Below are 24,224 nucleotides of genomic sequence, written 5' to 3' on the forward strand. Positions count from 1 at the left end.
ATACCGACACCAATCCTCCTCCCGAAGTGCAGCCGAAACCGCTAATTAAACTATCATCACCATAATGCCCAGGGATTAGTGCAGTGGACATTCATAAATATGGCCGTGCTGCCGGCTCGGGATAAGCGCAGCCAGTTAAGGCGTGTTCCCACTCGAGGGAGCTTAATGCAAGGGGTGGGGCCAGGACGAGCTGTGGGAAATTCCCGGCTACATATGTATGTACATAATTTATCAGCTGGCGAGGCACAAGGCACGCCATCCACTGGCCATATGTGAGCTACGGAACTGCCAAGTGGGGATACATTATTAATGTGGTTTTGCGGGAAAGCATCGGGGCATGTTCCTCTCACTTAAAACTGGATACTTAGACATAGGAATACAAATTGTATACTATAACTATAACTAACAATACACGAATAAGCACTTTTCAGACTGGACTGAAAGGTCTGGACTGCAAGATCTCAGTTTAATCACAATGAGTTTCCTCATTATTTAATTTGGAAGAGTTTTCCGCGTCTTTTTCGTGGGCGTCCGAAAGAGGAGGCTGCAAAGGTCATTGGAAACTTTTTTTAACACGTGCGCATTGGTTTGACAGTAAACTTTTCCTAACTGCGGTGGGTTCAAAAGTGGGCGTAACTGGGCGGTGGCGCGGAAGGAGAACAAGAAGAAGAAGAAGATGAAGGGCTGACCGGCGCCTGTAACTGTAATTACTTTGGAGCCAAACAAAAAGCCCAAAAAGAAAAAAGGCCAACGAAATCATAAAACACAAAAAGTTTCCGACTGCTGCTGTTATGCAAATTTTTTCCCATTTCTCCCTTTGTTTTGCAAAAAGTTCGTAACTCTGGCCACGACTAGTGCCCAAAGCCGGTGGCAGCTATTACCGGTTAATCTGGTGCCATGTTGCCACTTTGGCTCGAGGTGCGGCTAGCATCCTGCCCAGCTATGCATCCCACTGGGCTCTGGCTCCTCCCATCGCCACTCGGTATTATTTGGCCAGTGCCAGACTGACCACTTACTGCAACTTTGCATCCTGGCCGGCTAAAGTGGACCACTCCCTGGCTGACAAACCGATCTCCGCCGCCGATGTCCAACTTTCAAGTGGCCTCTTTCAAGGCACCACTGCCTTTCTTAGCATTCTTTCGCAGTGTTTCAACTAAAAGCTCTTCCGTAGCAGTAGATTAACTAATGAATTCTGTGTGGAATAGGGCGAACGCGGAAAGATAGAAGGTACAGAAAGACAAGGACCAAGATCTGCTTTCCCAGACTCCTACGATTATGTCCTGGGCATGGGAGAGCGACGAGCAGCAGAGGTGGAACAGTGGTAGAGACAGGACCCGAGGCAGAGGGCGACCTGAGTTGGCCAAATTGCGTATACGCACGGAATGCCCAGTCACTGCGTTCTCATCTCGCTGCGTTGGCCATAAGCCGTAGGAGAGCACACGAAGTCGGGTGGCCGGGTTGGGTTCATATGGAGAGCAGGGGATACACACGGCACACGGCACGAGGCCAACAGCTGGCCGAAGCCATAGAAGCCAACTGACAGCCGTCCACCGATGCTCTTGTCTTGTATTTTTTACGCGTACGTGGGCACGTTTGACCACTGCTGCTCCCAGGGGGAGGTGGTGGTGCACCCATCCATCCACTTATCCGCCCACGTCCACCCTGCAGTTGGCTTGTCAACGACTATTTGGTGCGGAAAGTGCGTAAATTATTTACGCATATACATACATATTATGTATATGTCGGACGAGGGCGACCAAAAAACCTCATCACAGCCCTCATCTGCGCCGTCATCATTATTACCGTCGTCGTTACCGCGATGCGGGCAGGGGGGTGGCCAAGGTCGCCGGCAAGGTCGCTCCCACGTGCGCAGAGGGCTTAATTAAAGCATTAAAATTAAAGATTCATTAAATAATTTCTAGCTGTGGCAACTGCGCCTCCGGGGACGGTGCCCTGGAAGCAGTCGAGACAATAAAGCTTGACAATTCAAACCCACTTGATGCGCCGTGCGTGCTCGAGTCCATGTCCGTGCCTGGCAGCCCAGGCAGCCCAGGCATCTCTTGCATATCTGCCAGCACCTCTGACCGTTCGGTTAACTATTCATTGGGGGTGTGGGGGCATTATGCTCCACCTGCAACACTGCGGACGGAGTTACTGCCCTGCCGGAAGGAGGTCAGCTCACAAGAAGGGTTGAAGCAATGTCAGGGCTCCGAATGTGCGGTTGAGGCGAACGGAAATATCCAAATAAAAAGCTGATGGCTGATGGAACAACTTTTTTCACGACTCTCCTTTCAGGCGAACGGCTCATCCAGTATGCCAGCGAGAATCTGGTCACGGAGGTGCTCATCCACCCGCAGTACAACACGCTTATCCAGTGCATGCGAAATCTGCTCAGCAGTTTCACCCGCCACCGGCACATCATCCACGCCGGCTACACCTTCAGTGGCAATGGTTCCTGGATATTGCAGGTGAATATTGCCCGCATAGTACCCCTTTCTTCTGTCATCGGAAGCTCATGCCCATCTCTTTGCAGGACGGAACCTTCTCGGTGGCGGACTTCTCTGAGGCCTTCCAGGAGCACGACGTACAAAGGGTGATTCGGGCCTATGCGGACACCATCACCATGAACATTCACTGCGCGGACGCGGGTCTTTGGCACACGTTGCCCGAGAAGTCCTTTGCGCGCCAGTGCCGGATACGGATCAATCCCGTGGACGTCCTGGACACGAGCAGCGAGTGTATCAACGGATTCATTGGTAAGTCTGTGCCCACTATTTCCGATGCAGCGCTTATCGAGTTCGTCTTTCCACAGATTACCTCGCGCCCATGGTGATGCCAACATCGCTGAGGGAGCTGCTCGAGACCTCGGACGTTGTGGGAAACATCCGCTTCACGCATCCAACGTTATATGTCTTCCCCGGCGGCCAGGGTGACGCGGCGCTTTTCGGAATCAACGGCTTTAATATGCTTGGTAGGAAAATCACTTACATAGTATTGAGTAAATGCAACCTAATCTCCTTCTGTCCACCTGTTTTTCCACGCAGTTGACGGCGGCTTCAACCGGAAGGCGTGCTTCTGGGACTTCGCCCGGCACCTCGACCGACTGGACGCGGTGCTGATGACGCGCCTGAACAACAGCAACGTACAGGGTCTGGGTGCGGTCGTGTCGCGCAAGCGGGACGCTCACGTCTACCCCCAGATCGGGCACTTTTTCGGCAATGTACCTGACCGCAAGGGCCTGCCCAGCCCCGACGGCGATAAGGACCGCGATCCGCTTCTGATCGATCTATTCGAGCGTGGACACGGTATCGTTAGTGACCTGAAGGCGCTGGACCTAAAGCCACAGGGCTGCTACCGTAACCAGGAGCCGGTCAACCTCTACCACAAGGTCGGCCACGGCACTCTGGATATGTATGTGATAAGCCCAGCGCGCGACTCAAAGGAAGTGAAGGAGTTTCTCCAGAAGTGGCATGCCGGCGACCAGCGGGTCTTTGCCGCCCGGGAGTCGCGCGACTTTAACTTCCCGCTGCAAAACCTGGTATCCATTTGCGCCCTGCTGGTGTGGCAACCAGCCAACCCGGACGACACTATCACTCGCATTCTCTTCCCGGGCAGCACACCCGACTTCAAAATCCAGGAGGGCCTCGAAAAGCTAAAGCATCTGGAGTTCATGAAGCACTCCACGTGCACAGCAAAGTCGATTGCCCCAGCCATACAGACCGTGACCTCAACTCGCAAGAGCTTAAAATCGGCCATAGAAGCGACTCCAGCTCCGCCCAGCGCCAGTTACAAGTCTACAAAGTTCAGTCCGGTGGCAAGCGCCGCTCTAGCCGTCCAGCATCCGCAGCAGCAGGATAACAAAGCGAAGGAGGCTGCGGCTGCGGCAGCGGCGGCGGCTGCTGCTGCAGCGGCTACCGCAGCTACTATTGCCCGCGCCAAGGCCGACTCCATGGACACGGATGCAGAACCAGAGCACGAGGCAGACCCTGAGCCTGCTGACACTGGGGACGAGGCTGCTCCGACAGAGCAGGAGCCTGAGGCGGAGACTGAACCCGAACCCGAGCATGAACCCGAAGCCGAGCAGGACAAGGATGCTGGTGAGGAGAAGAAGGTGGAAGTGTTAATCATGAAGCCCCAGCAGGCGACAGCACCAGTAGTAGGCCCAGCATCTGGCAAAGATGCAGTAGATGCCACTCCTGCCGATGTGACGCCCACCGGCAAACTGAGCAAAGCGTCAGCCAAGGGTAAGGCGGATAAGCCGCGGGCTGAGGTTAAGCCGGTGGTACGCTCCCGCATCGACACCAAGCCCCCCAAGTCCATGGACCGGAAACTGGCCAAACGGGATGAGAAAAAGAGCTCGCCCACAGCTACGCCGGCCGCCCGGGCACCCGTAGCCCGAGATGCCAAGCCTAAAGTGCTGAGCCGCCCAGCAACCAAGTCCAGTCCCAGTAGCACTCCTGCTAAGAGTGCCAAGGAGGCCAACAACCGGAAAGTGCTCGAGTCCAAGCAGCAGGCGGCCCGAGTGCAGGCCACCAGCACCGTCTCTAGGCGGGTTACAAGCACGACCAGTGAAAGGCGTGTCCAACAGCAGACGGAAGCCAAGACAGCGGCGACTGGGGCCACCCAAGCGACCCAGAGGAAACCAATCTCAAGGAGACCTCGTGGCGTTTCACCCTCCAAGCGGGCACCAGCACCCGGAAGTCCGGTGAAGCAGGCAAAGCCGAAGGCGGCAGACTTGAAAAAGGCACGTCTGGACAAGGGGGGCACCACCGACTCCAGTCTGGTGTCCACCCCCTCCGCAGATGAAGCCACGGCTGCCAAGAAGCTGCAAGACCTAACCGCATCTCAGGAACTCGACGCAGAGAAGCAGCGTGAATTGGACGACCTTAAGGAGGAGCAGGAGGTGGTACGGGAGATAGAAGCTGTGTTTAGTCGTGATGAAATGAAGCGACAGCAGCACCAACAGATCAAGGCCGAGCTCCGAGAAATGCCTGCCGAGGGAACCGGCGACGGTGAAGATGAGCCTGATGAAGAGGAGGAGTATCTGATCATCGAAAAGGAGGAGGTCGAGCAGTATACCGAAGACTCAATCGTGGAACAGGAAAGCAGCATGACCAAGGAGGAGGAGATCCAAAAACACCAGCGTGACTCGCAGGAATCAGAGAAGAAGCGCAAGAAGAGCGCCGAAGAAGAGATCGAGGCGGCCATTGCCAAGGTAGAAGCCGCTGAGCGTAAGGCGCGACTTGAGGGTGCCTCTGCCCGGCAGGATGAGTCGGAAGTGGACGTAGATCCGGAGCAGAGCAAGATTAAGGCCGAGGTGCAGGATATCATTGCCACTGCCAAGGATATTGCCAAGTCACGCACCGAGGAGCAGTTGGCCAAGCCCGGAGAGGAGGAGCTCTCATCGCCAACTCCCGAAGAGAAGCTAAGCAAAAAGACTTCGGATACAAAGGACGACCAAGTCGGAGCTCCAGTCGACGTTCTACCCGTCAATCTTCAAGAAAGCCTACCCGAAGAGAAGTTTTCGGCTACCATTGAGTCGGGGGCCACCACTGCTCCTACACTACCCGAGGATGAGCGCATTCCGTTGGATCAGATAAAGGAGGACCTCGTGATCGAGGAGAAATATGTGAGGGAAGAGACCAAGGAAACGGAGGCCATCGTGGTGGCCGCCGTACAGACTCTTCCCGAAGCAACTCCCTTGGCAATCGATGCTATCCTAGCCGCAGCCACCAAGGATGCCCCTATAGACGCCAAGGCCGAGGTTTTAGGAGAGCTGGCCGACTCAGGCGAACGGGTGCTGCCCATGAAGATGACATTTGAGGCCCAGCAAAACCTTCTCCGCGATGTCATTAAAACGCCTGATGAAGTTGCAGATCTACCCGTCCATGAGGAAGCCGATCTTGGGCTATACGAAAAGGACAGCCAGGACGCCGGCGCCAAAAGTATCTCCCATAAAGAGGAGTCCGCAAAGGAAGAAAAGGAGACCGACGACGAAAAGGAGAACAAGGTAGGAGATATCGAATTGGAGGATGAACCGGAAAGGGTGGACATCTCTCACGTACTGCTCAAAGAGTCAGTGCAGGAAGTGGCCGACAAAGTCGAGGTCATTCAAACTACAGTGGAAAAAAAGGTGGAGGAGAAGGTGACCCTGGAAACCGAGAAGATCGTGGAGGCAACTATGGCCACGACGCAAGAAAGCCAGGCAGGGCAGGAAAAAGATATAGAAGAGCGTGAACAAAAACTTGAGTCCGGAATTATTACCGAGAAGGAGGCCAAAAAGTCGGCCAGCACTCCCGAGGAAAAAGAAACCAGCGACATTACGTCCGATGATGAGCTTCCAGCCCAACTGGCGGAACCAACCACAGTGCCACCCAAATCAGCCAAAGAACACGAAGACACCGGCTCCATTGACAGTCCCCCCACCATTGAGGAGGCCATTGAGATTGAGGTGCAAGCCAAGCAAGAAGCCCAAAAACCAGAGCCAGCTCCGGAGAAGAGTACCAAGACGGAAAAGTCACCACTGGCCTCAAAGGAGACCTCCCGACCTCAATCTGCGACAGAAGGCGTCAAGGAAGACTCTGAGCAGCCGGAATCCAAGACATCCCCCGAGCCCTCCCGACCCGAATCCGAGGCAAAGGATACCAAGTCTCCACTCGCCTCAAAAGAAGTTTCTCGACCGGAATCTGTTGCGGAAAGCATCAAAGATGAAGCAGGAAAATCAGAGAGCCGACGAGAATCCCTTGCCAAAACTCCTAAAGAGGAAAGTTCTCTTGATAAAGCAAAAGAACAGGAAAGTCGTCGCGAATCTCTTGCGGAAAGCATCAAGCCAGAGAGTGCAAAAGATGAAAAGTCTGCCGTGGCCTCGAAGGAAGCCTCCAGACCAGAATCTGTGGCAGAAAGCGTAATCGTCGAGGCAGACAAGTCAAAGGAGCCGTCCCGTCGTGAATCCGTCGCTGAAAGCTTAAAGGCCGACAGTGCGAGAGATGAAAAATCCGCTCCACCGTCTAAGGAAGCTTCGCGGCCAGGTTCAGTGGTAGAAAGTGTTAAAGATGAGACTGAAAAGTCAAAGGAACCATCGCGACGGGAGTCAATAGCTGAAAGTGCCAAAGCCGCTATTGAATCTAGAGAAGTCTCAAGACCCGAATCGGTAATTGAAAGCATCAAAGACGAATCTGAAAAGCCCGAAAGTCATCGTGATTCCCCCCTTGCCTCAAAGGAGGCTTCCCGGCCAGAATCAGTAGTGGAAAGCGTCAAAGATGAACCAATTAAGTCCACAGAAGACCTTCGCCGTGAGTCGGTGGCAGAAAGCGTCAAAACAGGTAGTACAAAGGACGAAAAGTCCCCACTTGCATCCAAAGATATATCGCGACCAGACTCGGCTGCGGAAAATGTGTTGGATGCAGTCCAAAAATCAGCAGAGCGGTCGCAGCCAGAATCCGCAGCAGCCTCCAGGGATGTCTCCAGACCGGAATCAGTAGCGGAAAGTGAAAAGGATGACACTGACAAACCTGAATCTGTTGTGGAAAGCGTTAGGCCTTCAGAGGTTAACTCCAGGCCAGAACTCGAAGTAGAGAGCGTAAAGCCTGAGAGCCGTCGTGAGTCCTCTACTGAAAGCGTTCTTCCATGCAGTACCAAGGACTCCAAGGAACCATCCCGACCAGAATCCAAAGTAGAAAGCGTCAAAGATGAAGCTGAAGTATTGAAGAGTCCGTCCCAGCGAGGATCAGTGACAGAATCGCAGCCATCAAAGGAAGCGTCTAGGCCAGAATCAGCTGTAGGTAGTTTGAAAGATGAGGGTATGTCCAAGGAGCCTTCCCGACGTGAGTCGGTCGCGGAAAGCGTAAAAGATGAAGCTGCCAAGTCGTTGGAGGCTTCTCGTCCCGCTTCCGTTGCAGAAAGTGCCAAGGATGGGGCTGATGATCTAAAGGAATTGTCTAGAGCCGGTTCAATGACTCAAAGCATTAAAGCGGAAAGTATCAAAGATGAAAAATCACCTCTGGCGTCCAAGGAAGCTTCTAGACCAACTTCCGTTGCAGAAAGTGTTAAGGATGAAGCTGAGAAGTCCAAGGAAGAATCAAGACGAGAGTCAATGGCCGACAAATCACCTCTGGCCTCCAAGGAAGCTTCCAGACCAGCTTCCGTTGCAGAAAGTGTTAAGGATGAAGCTGAGAAGTCCAAGGATGAATCTAGGCGAGAGTCAGTGGCCGAAAAATCACCTTTTGTCTCTAAGGAAACTTCCAGACCAGCTTCCGTCGCAGAAAGTGTTAAGGATGAAGCTGAGAAGTCCAAGGAAGAATCTAGGCGAGAGTCAGTGGCCGAAAAATCACCTTTGGTCTCTAAGGAAGCTTCCAGACCAGCTTCCGTCGCAGAAAGTGTTAAGGATGAAGCTGAGGAGTCCAAGGAAGAATCAAGACGAGAGTCAGTGGCCGAAAAATCACCTCTGGCCTCCAAGGAAGCTTCCAGACCAGCTTCCGTTGCAGAAAGTGTTAAGGATGAAGCTGAGAAGTCCAAGGATGAATCTAGGCGAGAGTCAGTGGCCGAAAAATCACCTTTGGTCTCTAAGGAAGCTTCCAGACCAGCTTCCGTCGCAGAAAGTGTTAAGGATGAAGCTGAGAAGTCCAAGGAAGAATCAAGACGAGAGTCAGTGGCCGACAAATCACCTCTGGCCTCTAAGGAAGCTTCCAGACCAGCTTCCGTCGCAGAAAGTGTTAAGGATGAAGCGGAGAAGTCCAAGGAAGAATCAAGACGAGAGTCAGTGGCCGACAAATCACCTCTGGCCTCCAAGGAAGCTTCCAGACCAGCTTCCGTTGCAGAAAGTGTTAAGGATGAAGCTGAGAAGTCCAAGGAAGAATCAAGACGAGAGTCAGTGGCCGACAAATCACCTCTGGCCTCCAAGGAAGCTTCCAGACCAGCTTCCGTTGCAGAAAGTTTTAAGGATGAAGCTGAGAAGTCCAAGGAAGAATCAAGACGAGAGTCAGTGGCCGACAAATCACCTCTGGCCTCCAAGGAAGCTTCCAGGCCAGCTTCCGTCGCAGAAAGTGTTAAGGCTGAAGCGGAGAAGTCCAAGGAGGAATCTAGGCGAGAGTCAATTGCCGAACAATCACCTTTGGCCTCTAAGGAAGCTTCCAGACCAGCTTCCGTCGCAGAAAGTGTTAAGGATGAAGCGGAGAAGTCCAAGGAAGAATCAAGACGGGAGTCAGTGGCCGACAAGTCACCTCTGGCCTCCAAGGAAGCTTCCAGACCAGCTTCCGTTGCAGAAAGTGTTAAGGATGAAGCTGAGAAGTCCAAGGAGGAATCTAGGCGAGAGTCGATTGCCGAAAAATCAGCGTTGGCCTCTAAGGAAGCTTCCAGACCAGCGTCCGTCGCAGAAAGTGTTAAGGATGAAGCTGAGAAGTCCAAGGAAGAATCAAGACGGGAGTCAGTGGCCGACAAGTCACCTCTGGCCTCCAAGGAAGCTTCCAGACCAGCTTCCGTTGCAGAAAGTGTTAAGGATGAAGCTGAGAAGTCCAAGGAGGAATCTAGGCGAGAGTCGATTGCCGAAAAATCAGCGTTGGCCTCTAAGGAAGCTTCCAGACCAGCGTCCGTCGCAGAAAGTGTTAAGGATGAAGCTGAGAAGTCCAAGGAAGAATCAAGACGAGAGTCAGTGGCCGACAAGTCACCTTTGGCCTCTAAAGACGCTTCCAGACCAGCTTCCGTTGCCGAAAGTGTAAAAGTCGGAGCTGAGAAGTCCAAGGAAGAATCTCGGCGAGAGTCGATGGCCGAAAGCGGTAAGGCGGAGAGTATCAAGGGTGATCCATCTCCTTTGGCTTCGAAAGAAGCGTCAAGACCCGATTCTGTTGTGGAAAGCGTTAAGGACGATGTTGAGAAGCCAGAAAGTCGGCGCGAATCTGTTGCAGAGATTGTTACACAAAAAGAAGCTAAGGACGAGAAATCCCCAGAAGTTTCACGACCAGGGTCTGTGGCAGAGAGTGTTAAAGACGATCCTGTCAAATCCAAGGAACCATCCCGTCGAGAATCTGTAGCGGGAAGTGTCACAGCGGAAAGCGCTAAAGACGATAAATCTCCTTTGGCGTCCAAGGAAGCTTCAAGGCCAGAATCGGTAGTTGATAGCGTTAAGGACGAAGCTGCTGTTACTTCAGAGAAGTCTGTTTCTCGACCAGTATCTGTGGCCAGTGATCATGAAGCTGCCGTAGCTATTGGGGTTGATGCAAAGAGTTCCATCTCCCCCAAAGATAAATCCCGTCCAGGTTCTGTTGCTGAAACTGTATCGTCACCAATTGAGGAAGCGACGCTAGAGTTCTCAGAGATTGAAGTCGTAGAAAAAGCCAGCCTAGTCCTTAGTCTACAAGCTGGCTCTGGAGGAAAACTGGAAACGGATTCCAGTCCTGTTGACGTGGCCGAGGGTGACTTTTCGCATGTTGTCGCTTCAGTTTCCACCGTCCCGCCCACACTTACAAAACCTGCAGAATTCGCAAAGATTGGTGCAGCTATAACGGTCTCGTCTCCTGTGGACGAGGCTCCAAAAACTCCATCTGCTCCAGAGCATATATCCCGCGCAGATTCACCCGCAGAATGTGCGACTGAAGAGATTGCCAGTAATGACAAATCACCACAAGCTTCGAAGGAGTGCTCAAGACCAGCGTCGGTTGCAGAAAGCAAAGATGGTGCTGATCAGCTAGCAAGTGCAGTGGATGAGCACATTACAGAAGTAAAGGATCTTAAATCCCCGGTCGCCTCCACGGAAGCCTCTCGCCCGGCATCAGTGGGAGAGACAGCATCATCGCCCATTGAGGAAGCACCCAAAGACTTTGCGGAATTTGAGCAGGCCGAGAAAGCTGTGCTGCCTTTGACTATTGAACTAAAGGGTAGTCTCCCCACGTTGTCGAGCCCTGTGGATGTGGCTCATGGTGACTTTCCCCAGACATCAACACCCACAAGCTCCCCAACTGCAGTCCCAGTCCAACCAGCTGAACTCTCTAAAGTCGGCATTGAGAAGACAGCGTCAAGTCCGATAGATGAGGCTCCGAAGTCAGTAATTGGATATCCGACAGAAGAGCGTCCAGAATCTCCTGCTGAAAGTGCCAAGGATGAAGCTGCCGAAAAGTCAAAGGATGCATCACGTCCACCATCTGTAGTTGAAAGCACTAAAGCGGATTCCCGGCCGGAATCGGTGTTGCAAAGCCCAAAGGACGATGTTCAAAAATCTAAGGAATCATCGCGTCCGCCATCTGTTGCAGCAAGTGTTACGGGGGAAACCACTAAAGAGGTATCCCGACCAGAATCAGTAGTAGAAAGTGTTAAGGATGAGCATGATGAGGCGGAGAGCCGTCGAGAGTCAGTTGCTAAAGTGGAAAGCGCTAGTCAGGAAAGTCATAAAGATGAAAAGTCAACATTGGCATCGAAAAACGCCTCTCGAAGAGAATCCGTCGTGGAATGCTTAAAAGACGATGCTGAGAAGTCTGAAAGCCGTTCAGAATCGGTAATCGACAGTGCAAAGCCAGTCTCCAAGGAATCGCCATCCCCACTGGACTCAAAGGATGTGTCTCGTCCAGGCTCAGTGGTAGGAAGCGTTACAGCTGAAGCTGAGAAATCTGAACAGCAATCCCGTCGGGAGTCTGTAGCGGAAAGCGTCAAAGCAGATAGCAAAAACGATGGGAAATCTCAAGAAGCATCTCGACCAGCCTCCGTCGAGGAACTTCTGAAAGACGATGAGTTAAAACAGGAAAGCAGGCGGGAATCGATCGCAGGCAGCCTTAAAGTAACGAGTACCAAGGACGATGAGTCTCCGATGGCCTCCAAAGAAATTTCAAGGCCGGAATCTGTTGTAGAAAGCATTAAGGATGAAAAGGAGAAACCCGATAGCCGTCGTGAATCCCTTTCCGAAAGCGTTAAACCAGACAGCTCCAAGGATGAAAAATCTCCCCTTGGCTCCAAGGACGCCTCCAGGCCGGGATCCGTTGCCGATAGTGATAAGGATAAAGCTGAAAAAACCAAAGAGCCATCCCGACCAGAATCCGTCGCGGAGAGCATTAAGCATGGAAGTACAAAGGATGAAGAGTCTCCACTACAAGAAGAGGCGGAAAAATCCAAAGAACATTCCCGGCGAGATTCCGTGGCAGAAAGCATCAAGGCAGAGATCACAAAGGACGAAAAATCCCCATTGGCGTCAAAAGAGGATTCCCGCCCCGAATCCGTAGGAAGCATTAAAGATGAGAAGGCTGAAAGCCGTCGTCAATCTGTGGCGGAAAGCGTGAAGCCGGAAAGTTTAAAGGACTTAACATCAGCTCCACCCTCAAAGGAACATTCTCGACCAGAGTCCGTTTTGGAAAGCGTCAAGGATGAAGGCGATAAGACCACAAGTCGCCGCGATTCGGTAGCTGACAGTATAAAAGAAGAAAAGTCTCTCCTTGGATCACAAGCAGCTTCCCGGCCAGGATCTGTTGCAGAAAGCGTTAAAGATGAAGCCGAGAAGTCTACTGATCCATCACGGCCGGCATCTGTATCCGAAAGCATTGCGGCTGAAACCACGCGGGATGAAAAGTCCGCTCCAGACTCTAAGGAAGCTTCACGGCCAGGATCAGTGGTGGAAAGTGTTAAGGATGAGACTGAAAAGTCGAAGGAACCATCGCGACGGGAGTCAGTAGCTGAAAGTGCCAAGGATTCAAAACCCGAGATTGTATCTAAGGAAGTTTCCAGACCCGAATCAGTAATTGAGAGTATTAAAGACGAGTCTGAGAAGTGCGAAAGCCGTCGTGAATCGGCTGCCGAATGCAACAAGGCTGAAAGTGGAAAGTCTCCTCTCCCATCAGAAGAAGCTTCCCGGCCTGAATCTAAGGCAGAAAGCTTGAAAGATGTGATTGCCTCGACAAAGGAGACCTCTCGTCCCGAATCTGTTACAGAAAGCGTCAAGGATGAAAAATCCCCATTCGCATCCAAAGAAGCATCTAGACCAGCATCCGTTGCAGAAAGTGCCAAAGATCTGGCAGATGAATCCAAGGAACCATCTAGACCAGAGTCGGTGTCCCAAAACATAAAGGCGGAAAGTATTAAAGATGAAAAGTCACCTTTGGCCTCCAAGGAAGCTTCTAGACCAGCTTCCGTTGCAGAAAGTGCTAAGGATGAAGCTGAGAAGTCCAAGGAAGAATCAAGGCGAGAGTCAGTGGCCGAAAAATCACCTTTGGCCTCTAAGGATGCTTCCAGACCAGCTTCTGTCGCAGAAAGTGTTAAGGATGAAGCTGAGAAGGCAAAGGACGAATCAAGGCGAGAGTCGATTGCCGAAAAATCACCATTGGCCTCTAAAGACGCTTCTAGACCAGCTTCCGTTGCAGAAAGTGTAAAGGATGAAGCTGAGAAGTGCAAGGAAGAATCAAGGCGGGAGTCGATTGCCGAAAAATCACCATTGGCGTCTAAGGATGCTTCTAGACCAGGTTCTGTTGCAGAAAGTGTTAAGGATGAAGCTGAGAAGGCAAAGGATGAATCTAGGCGAGAGTCGATTGCCGAAAAATCAGCGTTGGCCTCTAAGGATGCTTCCAGACCAGCTTCTGTTGCAGAAAGTGTTAAGGATGAAGCTGAGAAGGCAAAGGATGAATCTAGGCGAGAATCAGTGGCCGAAAAATCACCTTTGGTCTCTAAGGAAGCTTCCAGACCAGCTTCTGTTGCAGAAAGTGTTAAGGATGAAGCTGAAAAGTCCAAGGAAGAATCTCGGCGAGAGTCGATGGCCGAAAGCGGTAAGGCGGAGAGTATCAAGGGTGATCAATCTCCTCTGGCTTCGAAAGAAGCGTCAAGACCCGAGTCTGCTGTGGAAAGCGTTAAGGACGAAGCTAAGACATCCCGACCCGAGTCAGTGGCCGTAAGTGCCAAGGACGAGAAATCACCGCTTCCTTCGCGTCCTGAATCGGTGGCCGATAAGTCGCCAGCTGCCTCAAAGGAAGCATCTCGCCCTGCATCTGTTGCCGAAACCGCCTCATCACCCATTGAAGAAGGTCCACGATCCATTGCTGACCTCAGTCTGCCCCTTAACCTGACAGGTGAATCTAAGGGCAAACTTCCAACTCTCTCGAGTCCCATCGATGTGGCAGAAGGAGACTTCGCTGAAGTAAAAGGGGAATACTTCCCGCGGCCAGCTGCACTTTCAAAACCAGCGGAGCTTTCGCAATCGGATACCGCGCATACAGTCTCCTCTCCCGTGGACGAGGCTTCTCCCGTTCTGGAAACCATCGATGCGGTTGAACAGCATACCACCTCTGGAGTCGGGGTCACCAAGGAAACAGCGGAAGCGGATTTGCTTGACCTGACTGAAACCAAATCCGAGACGGTAACCAAGCAATCGGAAACAACGTTGCTTGAATCCCTTACCTCGAAGGTGGAAAGTAAGGTGGAATTACTGGAGAGCTCGGTGAAGCAAGTTGAAGAGAAAGTCGAGTCCTCAGTGAAGCAAGCTGAAACCACAGTGACCGATTCCTTGGAGCAACTGACCAAGAAGAGCAGTGAGCAGTTGACAGAGATCAAATCAGTGCTGGACTCCAGCATCAGCAACGTAACCACCTTATTTAGCACTGCAGTGGAGACCGTTGAAAAGAAAGTGCAGGATGTGACAGAGAAAGTAATTGAGACGTCGACCGAACACGTTTCCGAGCACATCACCACTATTGGGGAAAGCTCAACGGAAACTGGCCAGGAAAAGAGCAGCCTGGATCTGGGCACATTCTCGGAGCTGCGCGAAACGCATATTACCACCGTGGGGTCACCGGAATTCACGGTTACGATCTGCGAGCGCGATGAGCCCGTGCTGCACGACATCAAGGAGGAGGACGAGGAGCATCGCTTCTCGCCTCCAAGCGATGGGGACAAGACAGTAATAATTCCACCACAGCCGATGCGACCACTATCACCGCGCGAGGAAGAAGTAGCCAAAATCGTTGCCGACGTGGCCAAGGTCCTTAAGTCCGACAAGGATATCACAGACATCATACCCGACTTTGACGAACGCCAGCTAGAGGAGAAACTAAAGTCAACCGCCGATACAGAGGAGGAGTCCGACAAAAGTACTCGGGACGAGAAATCCCTGGAAATCAGCGTCAAAGTAGAAATCGAGTCGGAGAAGTCATCGCCAGATCAGAAGTCCGGCCCCATTTCCATCGAGGAGAAGGACAAAATCGAGCAATCTGAAAAAGCACAATTAAGGCAGGGAATATTGGCTATAAGCCGGCCGGAGTCAGTTGCCAGCCAACAGGAGTCCGTGCCCTCGCCCTGCCCTTCAGAGTCAGCAGCCGGCCATGAACACAAGGAGGCGGAAATCCAGGCTAAGGAACAGTCATCCCCCATTCCCAGCAAGGATGAGTCTGGACGCGAGTCCGTGCTTTCCGAGAGCCATAAAGCTGAGAAGTCTTCTCGCCCCGAGTCCGTTGCCAGCCAGGTCAGCGAAAAGGACATGAAGTCATCGCGCCCAGCATCTAGCACCAGCCAATTTAGCACCAAGGACGGCGATGAGGAGACGACTGAGTCGCTACTCCACTCACTTACTACCACAGAGACAGTTGAGACCAAACAACTGGAAGAGAAATCGAGCTTTGAATCTGTCTCCACCTCAGTCACTAAGTCCACAGTCCTCTCCAGCCAGTCAGTTCAACTTCGCGAAGAGTCCACCAGCGACTCGTTGAGTAGCAGCCTCAAGGTGGAGGACAGCTCCCGACGCGAGTCGCTCTCCAGCTTGTTGGCCGAAAAAGGAGGAATCACTACCAGCACTAGTTTGAAGGAGGACACTAGCACCTCTGCATCTCAGCTGGAGGAGCTGCTTGTGCAGTCCGAGGAGTGCTCATCAGAGTCAATCGTTAGCGAGATTCAGACCAGCATCGCTCAGAAGTCAACTAAGGAAACCAAGGATGCTAGGGAAACCAAAGTAACCAGCCAGTTTAGCACTAGCACCAGTACCAGCACCAGCGCCAGCGCCAAAGACGACTTAAAGGAAACTGTGGCCGAGTTTCTGGCCACCGAGAAGATTGTCTCCGCCAAGGAAGCCTTCAGCACTGAAGCCACCAAGTCGGCAGACGACTGCCTGAAGAAGGCCACCGCCAGCAACGTCTCCAGCACAACCGCCTCCCAGCGAGCGCTATTCGTGGGCACGGACGAATCACGGAGAGAGTCCCTGCTGAGCCAGGCGAGTGAGAGCCGCTTGACCCACAGTGATCCCGAAGATGAGGAGCCCGCTGACGACGTCGACGAGCGCTCCAGTGTTAAGGAGAGCCGCTCCAAGTCGATTGCTACAATCATGATGACCAGCATCTACAAACCTTCCGAGGATATTGAGCCAATTTCAAAGGTCGTCGAGGAGGAGCACGAGCACGTGGAGGAGCTGGCTCAGGAGGTCACCTCTACCAGCAAGACCACAACTCTGTTGCAGTCGAGCGAACAGAGCAGCAGCACAACCACCAGTAGCACCAGCAAGACCGGTGCCTCAAGGGTGGAGTCCATCACTCTCACACAAATGGATCAGCAGACTAGCCAGAGTCAGGCAGAGCCTGCTGATCGCAAGACACCGCCAACGGCGCCAGTGAGTCCCGGCGTCAAGGCTTTGAGCTCGACAGGATCGGCCGGCTCTGTGATTGGAGCTGGAGCCGTGGCCGCTGCCGGAAAGTGCGAGTCCAGTGCTGCCAGCATCGTTTCTTCATCGGGCCCGATGTCGCCCAAGGACATCAGTGGCAAGTCCAGTCCCGGCGCCCTCACCTCGGAGAGCCAGTCAATTCCCACTCCGCTGGGTCGGGAGTCGCATACGGACACCCCGGAGTCCTCGCCAAAGCCCACATCGCCTTTCCCGCGCGTCAGCAAGGACGAGCTTAAGTCCCTGGAAATTCAGGTGAGTTAAAAGAGTTGTGTATTGGTTTTACAGGTCTGGCATTTTCTAAATATATTCCATAACCTTTAACCCGTTTAGCACCACGAGCAGGAGCAGATGCTGGCGGGAGCCGCCGCTGCAGCCGGAGCTGAGTGCGAGGCTGATCTTCCCGAGCTGCACGAACTTCGTGGACTCGAGTGCACCACAGCCCTCAGCGGGAGCACCGATAAGATAATCACCACCACAATCACCACGGTGACCAAGGTAATTTCGGCGGACGGCAAGGAAATAGTGACCGAGCAAAAGACGGTGACAACCACAGACAGTTCAGAGCCCGACAGCGAAAAGGTAGTGGTGACCACCACGCGTACCACCAGCGAGAGCGAACGCGACCAGCTGCTGCCCAAAGAGGTGGCGCTGCTGCGCGGCCTGTACCGCGCCAGCACTCCGGGCAGCGAGGACGACGAGGACCTCCTACTGGGATCCCCGCGCAGCGCCACCAGCTACGAGCTGCAACACTCTAGCTCCGGCGTGAGTAAGCGCTCCGATCTGGACGCCGACGGTGACGAGAGCCAGGATGACATTCCTCCTCAGTATGGAAGCGAGGAGCACTCAACCGCACGCTCGATTCTTCTGCCTCGCACAGCCGACCCCATGGCCACCTCCTTCTACGGCGCCCTGCCCGACAGTTTCGACGTTGCGATGAAGCCCAGCACCGAACCAATCCCGATTCAGGGCGCGCCGTCCGGCGATAGCCAGTCGTCGGAGAGCGTGGAGAGCAGTAGCCAGACCTGGGCAGGACACAAGTTCCTCGACCAGGCGGACAAGGACTTCCAGCGAGCACTCGAGGAGCACGTGCAGGCGCGCGGCGCCGAGGTCATGTCTTCCGTCACCGCCAAGTACTCGTACTCGCCCTCAAAGGCCGAGGAAATGGAACAGATCGTGAGTAGCACTGCGGAACGGCAGCGCTTCCCGCTTAGCGATGTCCAGCGGTCCCGTGTGGCGGAGAGTGGCTTTGCCACAGTTGGCAGTGTCGCCTCCCAGCAGCAGGAGAAAGGAGAGGAAGTGGAGGAAGCCGTGCCTACCACAACTGCAGCAACAGCGAGCACCACAGCCACAGCGAGTTCCACTGGAGCCCTGCCCAAGGACCGCCTCGAGGAGTGGGGCAAGCCCCTAGGTCTGCCATCACCAGCACCACTGCCTGTAGAGGGCGGTGCTGACATTCGCACCACTCCCAAGAAGGAACGCCGTCTGGTGGCCACCAAGACGCGACTGAACAACGAGAAGAACATGCGCAAGCGCAGCGAATCGCCCAACAAGGCCGGCAAGAAGCCAGCGCCCGTGTACGTGGACCTCACATACGTGCCGCACAACGGCAACTCCTACTACGCCCACGTGGAGTTCTTCAAGCGGGTGCGTGCCCGCTACTACGTCTTCTCCGGCACGGAACCCAGTCGCCAGGTGTATGATGCGTTGCTCGAGGCCAAACAGACATGGGAGGACAAGGAGTTGGGTGAGTAGATGCTTGATTTGTCTCTTCGAAAATGAGTTAACTTTCCAATTCTGCGGCTTGCAGAGGTCACCATTATACCTACGTACGATACCGATGTGCTAGGTTATTGGGTGGCTGAAAACGAGGAGCTGCTAGCCAAGCACCGCATCGACCTCTCGCCCTCCGCGTCTCGTTGCACCATCAACCTGCAGGACCACGAGACCTCGTGCTCCGCCTACCGCCTGGAGTTCTAGGCCACGGGCTTGTTTATTGCATTCGACGATGACTAAGCCAACCCACAACGCACCCAGCCATAGAAGCAGACGAGCAGAGCACTGCCAGAGAATTGAGTCCATGTGCGGCATACAAAGTGCACGGACTCGAGCTCTGACACGACAAGAACCAGGACTAGGACTAGGACCAGCACGACGACGACCACAGCAGAGGACAAGGATTGGGATGGAGATGGAGATCAGAATGGGAATGACAATTCAGACAATTCGAATGGCCAAGTTTCGTGAGCAGGAGCCGCAAAAAACGGAAATGAGCCGGACGTTGGCTGATATGGCGGAGTTAGGGTCACGCGAATGACTCCATTTTGTTTACCAATGCCGCCTATTGAGCTTTCGACGACTTGTTTCGGCCGACCAAAAGCTACGTAATTAATTGATATTAAGTTTTAAAAATTAATTACCAAAAACGCATTGCAACCGATCCTCAGTGGTTTAGTCGAGGAGAAGCCATTTATGTCGCTTTCATTGCATAACGTCAAGCTACCTTGCCTAGTAATCCAAAGATCAAAATAGTTTTCAAAACCGCATAGCTAAAATATACAAAAGAGGAACGAAAAGGCGAGAAGAGAAGGAGAAGAAGAAAGCAAAAAAAATACGAAGAAAAGACAAACTCTATATATATAGAGAACTTAATATTCATGTTTAATATATGTATTAGTCGAAACATTTACGAACCCTCGTATGGTCTCCCCATACCAAAGGTATTCGAATTTTAAAGCGAGCATTAGCTAATTGAACGTGTATAACCCGTAAAGTCAGAGCTCTTTAGCCGTAGGATAATAAGCGATCATAAAACAGAACGAAGATCGGAGACGGATTCACTACCTTCGCCGCCCTTCGGACTAAACTTGAATCAAACGTTAGGGCTAACAAGTGAGTGCAACAAAAATGTTCGATTTACCCTTTAACGAAGCAAATCCCGTATCTAAAATCCAGTATCCGAGATTTGGTATTCGATACCCTCAACATTTAAGTAATTCCAGATCCAATTCTTTCCGTAGTCCATTCTCACCGCTTAGTTTCGTATGTTTTTCGTTGCATTTCGTTCCGTTGTTTCAGCAGGCAGCCGCAGAAAGACTTATAACCCAATATGCTATAGCGACCGATATACGTACACCTCCACTCCCACATGGGGGACTAAAGGAAGATGAGAAGGGAACTGAATTGGGGATTGGGAAGTGGAATGGCGAAGTGATGCATTTAGGAACCAAGAGTCCTACAGAATAGACGCCATTGCCGGAAGATCGAGGAAGCAGGAAAGGTGATCGAAGTATTGGACGAAGACGTAGACGACGACGACGACGACAGTCAATGCTGATGTTACTATGTAAGGATCCGAGTGATCTGAGTGGGCTTAGCTGGTATGGGGATAGGAATAGGACTAGAACTGGGCTTGTGATGGGGCGGGAGTCTTAGGTTGGGTGGGTTGGGATTCGGGCTGGGGTTGAGTGGTTTAGGGATAGAGGGATAGAGGGGTTGAATGAGGGGACAGTGAAACAGCTATTGTGAGAATATAACGAGAATGAGCAGAGAGTCATAACTAAATACGATACGATAAATATGAAGTACACAAAGTGAATGAAGGTTATTTTTCTATATTTTTTTTACTTTTCATAGTCATAGAATAACAAATTTGCAACAAACAAACAAACAAGATAAATATGCAGCAAGACGCGAACCAGGCACACAGGCAATTTTAATCAATGTAACCAGTAACAAGTAACCAGTAACCAGTAAACAAGAAACATGAAACATGAAACATGAAATAAGAAACAAGAAACAAACGGAACAAGCAATTCGAGGCCACAGCAAAACAGTCCAAAAGAGCCAGTTACAATTATAAATTAAAGACTCGAGTGGTCGATGCCCCACTCGAGACAGACTTTTTAGGCTACGCGTATATTTTTGAGTTGCTTTTTATATACAACAGCAACAGATCTGGGAGGAGCTGCGGCCGATTAACTTTCAGCGTGCAGCATGCAGCATGCAGCATGCTATATGCCACATGCAACATGCAACAGGCAGACCGCAGCAGACAACAGTCAACTGGCAACCGTCCAGTCTACACCGTTTGATAGCAACCAGCGAAATTTAAGCAAAATTATACACACGTAGGGCTAAGAGGGGCGGGCACACTAGTGAGGGACTAGTGAGGATCACGACGACGATCCCCATTAGCGCTCCCGTCCGACCAGCACTCGCGGTCGGTATATACTATATAGATCGTATAGACCGATCGGGCGACTTTCGATTATTGGGTAGCATTGCAGTCTCCGCTTCGAGGATTTTAAATTTATAACCGAGAAAAACAAAAGACGACGTTTATTAAACATTAATTACTTTCCAAATTCGTGCGCTTAGCGAGCAAAACCAAAACAAATACAAAAACCAAAACCAAAAGCAAAACCAAATCGAAATCCAAACCTAAGAAGGTGAAGATAAAGAATACTCACACATGAACTATATACACTATATATGAATATATAAGATTATATATGTACTTGAGCGTATTGATGTTGCTTAACAAGAAAAACCAAAAAAAAAAGAACTCTTCTCCCAGCCAGAAGACATTTTTTGCCTTTCACGAAACGAATTTCCCCTAAGATACGAAAATATGAAAACTTGTTACCTTTGCCCCCCGTTTGTTTGCGACATGAGTTTCGTTGAAATCAGGTCAGATCAGATCAGATCGACTACACACTATACACTATACACCACACACTATACACTATACACTATACTGTACCCACACACACACACAACAGTACACACATAACGCCACACGCACATGTATCCATTGCCTTATATCCAGAGAACAAACAGATATCTGCATCATACCTTATATTAGTCTAAGAATCAAGTTCGATATGTATGACCTATGAGAGTTTGTTTGTTGAATTTGCTTTTACTTTTTAGCAGCTTCGATTTAAATCAAATATACATACTAAATGCACACACCCCCGCACACACACACACACACACTGCTCGCTCATGTGGCGTAGTGTGTGGTGTGGTGTGTGTGGGCCCGTGTGTGCTCTATATAATCATTAGTACAGCAAGTGCATGCAGAAAGTAAGATTGTTACAAACAAGAGCCCAGCCGAGGTATCGCTTACTGGCGGATGAAGTGGTCATATGCCTGGCCAGACCAGGAAATGAGGAGGAGTCGGTAGGAGTCGGTAGGAGACAGGGATGAGCGAGCCAGCACAAAGATCTGAAAATGGGCAGAGGTTACCGCGAAGAAATATATATGTATTACATTTTATGAAACGTCAAGCTTATCTCAAGAACTATTTCCAAAACAAAATCTGAAATTATAATAAACGTATTTATGTGAAGCCCGGGTGTGTTTTGGGTTCCCCTGCCTTCTTAGATTCCCAGGACACCGCCATGCCAGGTGAGTTACCAGGGCACCTAGTAGAGCCCAGGTCTCCGTCTTCGCCTCCAAGTCCTTGTTTGAGGAGGAAACCCACCTCGGATTGCTTGATTGATGACCTGACAATTAAGCTAATGGCTTAATTGATCATGATGGATGGCCACTGGGAGAGTTCCTTTCGGCAGGACCTCGTCAACGCGCAGTCATCTACGGTCGGTGGGGATTGCTGACCGTGTAGGTTTCCTGGCTTAACTTGGTCCCGAAATACCAAGACTCGCTGTCTCATAGAAAAGTTGTAAGTGGCTATCCTTCTCCACTGCGAGTTTCCGAATCCCGCTTCCTAATCCCAAAGCGCAGCAGGGTCGAATGGAGCACTAGATAGCCGAAACAGAAAAGTTCCATCCCGAGATAAGCCGAATTGAGGTACGGATCGGGGAAGGGGCACTCGATTAGCGGAACAGGGAAGTGATAAGGTAATCTAATTGATGTAGCCTCCTCCCCACGTAGCGAAACCTGGCCGAAACCCCGCAGCAGATAGCGGATGGAATTCGGCATGGACACGCTGAGAGCTCTGGAGCCGCTGCACCGCGTCTGCCAAGTGTGCAACCTGTGGCCCTGGCGCCTCGCACCCCCGCCCGACTCGGAGGGCATCCTGCTCCGGAGATCGCGCTGGCTGGAGCTGTACGGCTGGACCGTGCTGATGGCGGCCACCGGCTTTACCGCCTACGGCCTCTTCCAGGAGAGCAGCGTGCAAGAGGAGCCGGACGCGGAGTCCACCATCTCGAGCATAGGTCACACGGTGGACTTCATTCAGCTGGTGGGCATGCGGGTGGCTCATCTGGCTGCCGTGCTGGAGGCCCTGTGGCAGCGGCACGCACAACGAAGCTTCTTCGCTGAGCTGGGCGAGATCGATCGCCTGCTGTCCAAGGCCCTGAGGGTGGACGTGGAGGCTATGCGGCTCCAAATGCGTCGGCAGACGTCGCGCCGAGCTGTGTGGATCCTGTGGGGCTATGCGGTTAGCCAACTCCTCATCCTGGGCGCCAAGCTGCTCGCCCGGGGCGACAGGTTCCCCATCTACTGGATCAGCTACTTGCTGCCACTGCTCGTGTGCGGTCTGCGCTACTTTCAGATCTTCAACGCCACTCAGCTCGTGCGCCAGCGCCTGGATGTGCTCCTGGTGGCCTTGCAGCAGCTCCAGCTGCATCGGAAAGGGCCCGCCGTGGATACTGTGCTGGAAGCGCAGGACGACCTGGAAGATGCGGCCATGGATCGACTGATCGCTGTCAGACTCGTCTACCAGCGGGTGTGGGCCCTAGTGGCCTTGCTAAACCGCTGCTACGGACTCTCCGTGTTGATGCAGGTGGGCAACGACTTCCTGGCCATCACCTCCAACTGCTACTGGATGTTCCTCAACTTTCGCCAGTCGGCGGCCTCACCCTTCGACATCCTGCAGATCGTGGCCAGCGGCGTATGGTCTGCCCCCCACCTGGGCAATGTGCTCGTCCTCTCGCTGCTTTGCGACCGAACGGCCCAGTGTGTGAGTTAACCGGAGTACCTGCCCCGCCCACATGAATCTCTAAAGGATGTTCTATTTGCTTTCCAGGCCACTCGTCTGGCCCTGTGCCTGCACCAGGTGACCGTGGACCTGAGGAACGAGAGCCACAACGCCCTGGTAGGTACCACCTGTGCGCCAGAGCAATCATTGATAATCCCCGTCCCTCTGCAGATAACCCAGTTCTCGCTGCAGCTACTCCACCAACGGCTCCACTTCAGCGCCGCTGGCTTCTTCAATGTGGACTGCACCCTTCTCTATACGGTAAGTGGGCACCTCGAGTGGAATTCCGAATTTCCGGATAACAGCACGCACATTCCAGATCGTGGGAGCCACTACCACGTACCTGATAATTCTGATCCAGTTTCACATGAGCGAATCCACCATCGGCGGTGGATCCAACGGACAGTAGCTACAGGAGTAGCAGCAGGAGTGACGGCCACCTGTTGGCGCAAACACTACATAATGGCTTTTACTCTTAATTGTTGTTCCATAATTAATAAAAAAGATTCGCCTGGCGCTTAGAAATAAAAACCACCCCAGCTGTCATCAATTTATTCGGCGGATCGACAACATTTTTCGTAGGCGGATTCCGGACATTTTCCCGTCTTTCGCACCAGGCGAACAGAAACCGCAGAAAGTGCCAGCTGGCAGCTCAAATTTACCTAAAACAGCTGT

The 24,224-nt window shown here is 52.1% G+C and overlaps 2 protein-coding genes across 3 annotated transcripts; both read left to right on the top strand.

The window, feature by feature from the left end:
* The first annotated feature begins 2,338 nt into the window (after positions 1-2,338).
* Positions 2,339-20,017, top strand: LOC122624830 (microtubule-associated protein futsch). The gene is made up of 7 exons (XM_043804548.1): positions 2,339-2,468; positions 2,534-2,756; positions 2,813-2,971; positions 3,045-3,199; positions 5,141-16,855; positions 16,934-18,347; positions 18,411-20,017. Exons 1-7 carry the CDS (start codon positions 2,379-2,381, stop codon positions 18,578-18,580), a joined length of 13,926 nt encoding a protein of 4,641 aa, XP_043660483.1. The 5' UTR covers positions 2,339-2,378; the 3' UTR covers positions 18,581-20,017.
* Positions 20,018-22,547: 2,530 nt separating this feature from the next.
* Positions 22,548-24,000, top strand: LOC122624760 (putative gustatory receptor 2a). Of its 2 annotated transcripts, XM_043804448.1 has the most exons (4): positions 22,548-23,531; positions 23,598-23,666; positions 23,721-23,810; positions 23,869-23,958. In XM_043804448.1, the coding sequence occupies exons 1-4, from the start codon at positions 22,548-22,550 to the stop codon at positions 23,956-23,958; spliced, it is 1,233 nt and encodes a 410-aa protein (XP_043660383.1). The 2 variants fall into 2 exon arrangements, with proteins under 2 accessions (XP_043660383.1, XP_043660382.1); XM_043804447.1 differs by having other exon boundaries at positions 23,598-23,810; positions 23,869-24,000.
* Positions 24,001-24,224: the final 224 nt, after the last annotated feature.

The sequence above is a fragment of the Drosophila teissieri genome, chromosome X (assembly GCF_016746235.2).
Source record: "Drosophila teissieri strain GT53w chromosome X, Prin_Dtei_1.1, whole genome shotgun sequence".
NCBI classification, from domain to species: Eukaryota; Metazoa; Arthropoda; class Insecta; order Diptera; family Drosophilidae; genus Drosophila; species Drosophila teissieri.